The sequence below is a fragment of the Phoxinus phoxinus genome (assembly GCF_949152265.1).
Source record: "Phoxinus phoxinus genome assembly, chromosome: 23".
NCBI lineage: Eukaryota > Metazoa > Chordata > Actinopteri > Cypriniformes > Leuciscidae > Phoxinus > Phoxinus phoxinus.
Genome location: NC_136898.1, coordinates 20,033,758 through 20,041,703, shown reverse-complemented (window position 1 = coordinate 20,041,703; position 7,946 = coordinate 20,033,758). Strand labels below are relative to the sequence as shown.

The following is a 7,946-nucleotide window of genomic DNA, read 5'->3' as shown; positions in this document are numbered from 1 at the left end:
CATAGATTAATCATCTATGAAAGTGTTGTCCTGCTGAGAACAGCTTTTTAAATATGGGATTTAATTATTTATTTACTATAGAAAGTGTAATGCCTGGAATGTAGTTTAAAACAAAGCAAAAGTTTAAATAAAAAAAATGAAAATAAAGAAACATGGAGTTAAAAGATAGCTACTGCAATTTTCAATATTTAGTAGGCTAATCATTTTTAATCAGTAGTAGCCTAATAATAATTTGTTTTGCTGAAAATACAACTTATAATAGAAAATATAGGCCCTATAGGCTATATATTTAACATGCTATTGACTTTTTTAAGCAATATTGCATTGGGGAACAAATGCAAAGTCATAGCTACTGTACTATGAGCTGAAACTGTAGGCTACATTTTAACTAACTAATTAACACATTCATCATATAGGCTATGTGATGTTTGGCTCTCAGTTGTGGCCACGTATGTAAAACTGGCGTGATACACACATTCAGGCCGAACTCGTGAAGTGATCTCATTTTGATCTCATATCCTTTAGTGCTGGGTGTAGCCTGGTCACAGTCGGGAAAGGTGTGGCTTACACTGCACACACAGAGAGAAAACGCTTCAGCAAAGGTAAAGTTGTAAGTTTTGTTGCGAAATCTTCTGAAATCAGTGTTTATGCCAATCGTGCAGTTGTCTTACTAGTCGATTTTGATGTGTTTGTGTCTGTTACAATGCGTGTTTCTGCGTATTCGTGTGTAAAAGACGCGAGAATCATCATGTTTTGTTTCGGGTTTGCTCTCAGCGAGTTCAGTGATGTTAACGGATTGTGTCATGCTGTCGTGAATCGCTTATTAAAAACGAATAAAGCATAAACTTAGCTATGATACTTGCGTGCTCGGGATGTAATCCTCCATTTTGACCAAATTCATCATTAATGCGTAAAGATACGCAGCAGAATTAGTGCAGCTTTATGCCTTTGAAAACATTATCCAAGCTTTTGATTGTGACTAAAAAGTTTAACTAACAGAAGTTGATTAATTTATATTTATGTAAAATATAACCAATATGACTTATTTGGTTGCAGAATTAAAAACCCAACCACAAACAGCAGGAATGTCTTCAGTATGGGTCAGTACAGTTGTTTATTTCAGTTTTACTTCAACCATTTCAGGATAGATTGACACTTCATTCACTTTCTTCTTGTTTTTTTTTTTTTTTGAAAAAAGGAAGATAATAGTTTATTCAGAACATTTTCTCTTTTACTTTCAGGATGACTTGGATCTTCTCCTGGAATCCCCATCCTCTCTGACTGTTACTGTAAGATTGTCATTGTATTTTAGTAGTTTTATACAGTCAATATTGTATTTGAGCATATTTATTCAGTTATCATCAGCATGATCTGTTTTATTAAGTCAACAGCACGTGGCACCATTAAGGAGAAGCCTGGCTTTACTCCAGGGGAGGATGCTGCTGCCTTAAGGAAAGCAATTGAAGGCATTGGTAAGAAACTAACCTGGGTGTGGACTTTTAGTGAACTTACACTGCACATGATGTTCAACTGAGATGTTGAAATCCTGTTCCCTTTTATTTGCCTGCTGTCTTCGACCTAATGTCACAATGTGTGTGTAAATGTGCGTGTTTGCGTTTTAAATTCCTCAGGCACTACTGAAAAGACTCTAATTGACATTCTGACTCAAAGAAGCAATGCCCAGCGCCAGCTGATCTGTAAAGCGTATCAGGACGCCACTGGAAAGGTAAAACCCCATCGCTGACTCTCATTCTCATTCTGTCTGATGTCTAAAAACATGCATATGTTTTTCATCTCAGACTCTCTGCGATGACTTGGAAGGTGATACACATGGAGATTTTGAAGATGTTTTGGTGGGCCTGATCACTCCTCCTGCTAAGTTTGACTGCCAAGAGTTCAGGCGTGCTATAAAAGTACACAATCTTGTTTCTTTTTGACTGCTAATAGTTTAAATGTCTTTATTTAGACTTTATTTTGAATTGAACCAAGATAGTCATTAGCTATGTTTCCATCCACCCTGTTTTTATGCAAATTTTGGAGAGGGGTCTGTCTGCGTCCTGCAGTACTACAAACCATGAAATCCTGCTACCACAAGTTACTCCTCCCGTGAAGAAACTAATGTGAATGTCATTCGCTAAAACAATCTTGTGAAGTAAATTATGTTTTATGTATGAAATGTCTGTAAGACTATCTTATATTGGTATCGAATCTCATGAAGTATTAAATAACAGCTAGTAAAACCAAAATTATACTATCAAATGAATACAGACTACCACCGAATACAATGAAACCTACCGCCGAACCTAAACCTACTCTTTCCAGAAAATTTGAATTTATTGTAGTTACTGAATTACTGAAATTTACTCAATTGAGGCAGATTTTTTTTTTTTTTCCTGATAAGCAAGCAACTGTCATATATATTACAGGTATTTTGTGCCCATTTGCCAGGGAGTGCGAAATTTCAATTTGGCACATAAGTTAAATTCGTAGCTTTGGATGGAAACATAGCTATTGAAGTTCAATGCTAACAGAATGAGTTTCATCACAGGGTGCTGGTACAACCGAAAGCGTTTTGATCGAACTATTTGCATCACGCTCCAACCATCAGATCAAGGCTATGTGTGATGCATATTTGGCTGGTTTGTATCTTTTTATGTTACTTGTTTCATTTTTTTTTTTGATGGTACTTTGTCCCTTGGATCTCATTAAAATGTCTATTTTCCAGAAACCGGAAAACCTCTGATTCAAGACCTGAAATCTGAGGTGTCAGGGGACTTTGAAAAAACATTGGTGATCCTCGCGGAGGTTCAGTCAAATAATTTTTTTTCAGTCCTGCATCATATTTAAATTCATTCAAATGAGTTATGCAGCTATCATGCCTTCAATTTGTTTGTCTTTCTAACTAAAAGGGCAAGAGGGATGAAAGTACCAATGTGGACGTGGCAAAAGCTAAAGCGGATGCGAAGGTAAAGTGAAGACACTTGATGATCCTTTATCAGTTGTTTAACCCGAACTAAATGCATCAAATGAAAAACCAAAATGTCCCAAGAAAGACTGTGTTCTGCCCTTCAAAATGGCGGCAACCATGTGGCGATTTTCTGTTATATCTACACTTGTTGTTTGTGTGCAGATCTTGTATGAGGCGGGAGAGAAAAAGTGGGGAACCGACGAGAGCAAGTTTATCGACATCCTCTGCCACAGAAGCGTTCCTCAGCTCAGACAAAGTACCTCCTGCTGGCCTAGACAGCATCATATCCCTCATTTTATATGATGTCGAAATGTATTTAAAGCGTAGTCATTTTGAAGGAACTGTAAACTAAATGTGATATAAATCAGAATCACCCGCTGTTCCTGTTTACTCTCAGCGGTGAGACGTTTGTTTCAATCTTTTTCTCTCAGCTATGGTTGAGTATAAGAGTCTGAGCGGAAAGAGCCTTCAGGAAAGCATTGAAGGGGAGATGTCTGGAAGACTCGAGGATATTCTGGTGGCTATAGGTGACATTAGAAAGTTTTTTTTTCATTGTTTTTCAATGTAAATGCGCCAGACGGATGTGTTTGATCGCTGCGCTCGTGTCTTTTGCAAAGTCTCGCACATGGCACAGTGTTCTAAAAACTTTTTAAAAATACCATACGTTTTTGTTTCGCTTCTCTGGCCTGAAACTTGTGTGAACGGCCCCGTATTCTTCCTCATGCAATGCATGCGTATTTGATTTTTTTAATTTATTTAAATTGATTATATTTTATTACATGCTGTAATTTTCCACTTGAAAAATCTAATTGAAAATGTCTCTGCTTTAGTGAAATGTGTGAAAAGCGTCCCAGCATACCTTGCAGAGCGTCTTCATAAAAGCATGAAGGTTAGAACTGTAATTCTGTTTTTTTTTTTTTTTTTTTACCTCATTACAGTGAAACATGATTCCATAATGACTCTACAACAAAGCAAGCGATTATATTTTTTTGAACAGAAACTTGTTCTGGTTTTCAGGGTGCTGGAACCACTGAATCCACCATAACTAGAATCATAGTGAGCCGTTCAGAGGTCGACCTGCAGGACATCAAGACAGAATATAAGAAGCTGTTCGGCACTTCCTTATACTCTGACATTGAGGTAAGAAGCATTAAATGAGAACTTCTAAGTCTAGAATGTATTTGTCCGAAATCCTATTTTGTTCCTTCACTTAAATGCTGAATGATTTACTGAGGAAATGATTGACGTCCTCAGTGGGAGGAACTGGTGATCAGTCCCACCCTAAACTACGAGCCCTGTGTGTGTTTTCTCAAGTGTGGGTGTCTGCCCGTCGTGCTGAAAGGTCTTCACAATTGGTTGCGAGGCTGTCTTTGGGTTGTGGGGTAGGGTTAGGGGTTAGTTTCTGTTGTAGCATTGTGTACAGGGATTGGACAATTGTTGGCATGTATTTTGCTGGCTCATCTGTGACCAAGGACAGCAAGTCCCTGTGGAGTGTCAAGAGCTGTGGTATCCAGGGTAATGTTGGCATACCCCCAAGAAGGGCGAATCGCATCCAACAGGAGTGACTGTCGACGCAAGATGAAGCTTTCTGAAAGGGATATCCAGGTATTAACCTGGATTGTATTCAAAAAACAGAATTAAATGTGCACCTCCACCAAACCTGTTCGTCGGAAGCTCCACAGAGTCAATATTCATGATTGGGCTGCTGTAGCCAAACCTTTGTTTACTCGTGCCAATGCCAAATGTCAATTTCATTGGTGCCAACAGTGCACATGTTGGGCTGTGGGCAATGTGAAACATGATGAGTCCACCTTCACTGTCTTTCCCACATCCGTGGGATTTACGATGTGGAGAAACCCCAAAGAGGCTTAAAACCCGGACTGTTGCTGCCCAGTGATGGTTTTGACTGCAATATCATGGCCTTCCCTACTGGGCTTGATGGACGCGACACTGCCAAGGACTACCGAACCGTTCTGCAGGACCATGTTCACCTGACGGTTCAAACATTGTACCCTGAAGGAGGTTACTAATAAATGATTGTGGTCTTAAACCTGGTGTTTCAGGCTATGTGTACACGGAAACAATCTGAAGAGAAAACGCAAAAGTGGCATTGCGTTATCACTTTTTATTCTGCGTTTAGACGAGCGTTATGGGGGGGAAATCTGCGTACATATGGTGATGCAAAAGTGTGTGAAATTCGATGTAGTGTACACTCCAGGCGGCTAGGTGGCAATGTGAAGCACTGAAAGTGAAAGAGACGCTGACACAGTTTTTCATGTTTAATACGGTAAAGCTGCTGCTTTAACCCTCGGTGCTCTTCGCGTGTCGCAAAAAAATGACAGAATTTTCTTTCTTTTTTTTGTCAATGAAATGAATGCTATATTTTAGTTTGAAAATGTTTTGTTATTTTCCTCTACTGGTGCATGCCTGTGACGTAAACGCGTACGTGACGTCTTCACTGTCTAGCAGACTTTTGCATTTTTACCAGTTTTACCCTTTAGACGGGAACGAGATGGTGGAGCGTTTTTAAGATTTCCACTCTGGAGGGTGGTTTCACTTTTTTGCGTTTTTAAGCCCCAAAAACGCCGTCGCCGTCTAAACGAAAGGCACATCCGATAAAATATTTTTACGTTTTCACCCGCGAGCGTTCTCGTGTAAACAGGGCCTCAGTTTCATTGTGCAACCCTGTACCTTTCGGCACGCAGGTAAAAAATTGCTTGTTTAGGGGCAGTTTACACAAAGTTTCAACTAAAACCTGAAACGCGACAACAGCGTTTGGTTTTGAAAATGGGTTTTTAAAGTGCTAGTTATTGAAAACGAAACTGTTATCGTCTCTGTAAACTACAAAAATCGAAATTGTAAAAATGGGGACGTCATGCGCATGTGTATTACGCGTACAGTCTATGCTTAGTGTTTCTTAACAAAGTGACATCGCTATCTACTGGCCTGACGTGAATAATACAGTGTTTTTAATCGTTTTCACGGATCCCAGTGTCGTCTGTACGTGATTTTTTTTTTTCGTTTTTAGTACTTCGTTGTTGTGTAAAAATACTCTGTCAACACTACAACTGAACATGTAATGTAGGACCTTCCCAGAGGACTCGAAGGCAGCATGTGACTGAGAATCTTGAGGAGGTTCATAAATTGAATTAGCTAATTCAATTGACTGCATGAAAACAACTTAAGCCATGTTGATTTTACTGAGGTTCTTTGTAACATCGCACAGCAGCGTTCTTTCAGCAGATCTGACCCGCGTGTGTGCCTCTACACACCGTCTGCTTTGCACTGCGACATGAGTCATGACCTCCCCATTATAATCACAAATCCGCTGCATTGAAGCGTCATCATGTTTCTTTGTTTTTCCCCTTTCCATTGTTTATTTTACTTCACTATGAAGTTGCTGTGTCCCTCCAGCGTGCCTCTGCCACTCTAAAACCAGTGCTTTTTAACAAAGGCACTAAACGTATTTCTAAATAATACAGGTTCTAAATGTTTAGCAAGTGCAGGATGATGTTTAATGTCACATAAATGATCTCGTCTTATTTTTTATTGCAGTCTGATGTATCTGGGGATTTTTGCCAAACCCTCCTGAAGATCTGTGGTGAAGATGGCAAATGAATGTATTCGGCAAAAACCCTTCGCAACAGAAGACATCACCGCAGAAGTGCTTTAATGTGAAAGAATGTCCAAATATATTTCTTTTATTAAAATACTAATAATGAATCAGAAGAGCTTTATGAAATGTATTTCTTGTTCTAACTTTTTTTATAATCATAGATAACTTGTATACTTGGTTATATAATAACCTTAATCTAAGGCGAATGACGAATTTAGTTCCAGAATCTACATTTTGATGTGTCAGGACTTGATTACATTTTGTTCCTGCATTGTGAAATAATAGCTAACAGTGACTGAAGAATGAATAAAGACAATAAAGTTCTATGCCATTTTGCTTTTTGTCTTTAATGTGTAGTTTTGTCCTTGATCCAGCAGGTGGCAAGAAGTACATGTTTATGGTAGCATAGTGGTCAACAATTAAAATCTCTTGGGATGCCATGAATGGGATGAGCATTTAAGTGAAGCGACTGCTCATTTTGTCTTGTCACTCACTCATAAGTACATAAAACTACAATTAGGATGACATTTGGTCTCAATTCTGATACTGGAATTAGACTTTCAGACTCATTTTTGGATTATTAATATCTAATCCCCCAAGGCTGATTGTCATGAGAAAGTGGTGTATGCAGATGCTGGTGAAACATACAAAAGATTATTAGCCTCTTTTTCCAATAAGGATGCCACTGATAAGATTCGAACATGTTTTAATTTGCTCTAGACTAGAGCATCTGTGAGGTCAGAAAGGCAGATTGTGAAATGATTGGAGGCCCAGAAGAATGATTTTGTGTGTGAGAAAAGAAAAAAAATGAGATAGGCTACTGCTGACTGAATCAGTCAGTGGTAATGTTGCATTTGGAGACAATATTGTGAGCAGTAAAGAAATGTTAATTCAATAGAAACTGGTTTTATATTGGTCTACCATAATTCAGTCTCCTATTGCAATAATCTGATAGTACAGTCTGCAGTCAGAAGTGAAAACTTATCTTATCCTCATTACTGTTCATAATCTGCAGCTGTTACTTCAGTAAAACGCTGACCTAAACCACATTCTCTCTTTTCAATTAGTCTTCAGACAGCAAAAGAACAATGCCCTGGAAAATCCCTAATGCCACTAGAGTAGGACACAAAACACTCGGATTACAACAGATTTCAGAACACGATTAAGACAAATCAGCCCTCTTTTATGATGTCAACTCCATAATGTAAGACATTTGATGGTATCAACAAGAGATTAGAGACATGCCATAAAGGTCAACTTTCAAGTTGCCTACAGAATAACATTCATTGTTCTGATGGATTAAAATATATTTAAGTAATTTTTATACTACCGGGCTGTTGAATGCTTGATTCTGATTGGTTG

The 7,946-nt window shown here is 38.5% G+C and overlaps 1 protein-coding gene across 1 annotated transcript; it reads left to right on the top strand.

The window, feature by feature from the left end:
- Positions 1-315: 315 nt before the first annotated feature.
- anxa3b (annexin A3b) lies at positions 316-6,917 on the top strand. Its single transcript, XM_079600156.1, has 14 exons — positions 316-602; positions 1,057-1,100; positions 1,242-1,289; positions 1,385-1,472; positions 1,632-1,726; positions 1,800-1,913; positions 2,549-2,639; positions 2,726-2,805; positions 2,910-2,966; positions 3,131-3,224; positions 3,400-3,495; positions 3,799-3,857; positions 3,986-4,108; positions 6,524-6,917. The coding sequence occupies exons 2-14, from the start codon at positions 1,086-1,088 to the stop codon at positions 6,584-6,586; spliced, it is 1,023 nt and encodes a 340-aa protein (XP_079456282.1). The 5' UTR covers positions 316-602; positions 1,057-1,085; the 3' UTR covers positions 6,587-6,917.
- Positions 6,918-7,946: the final 1,029 nt, after the last annotated feature.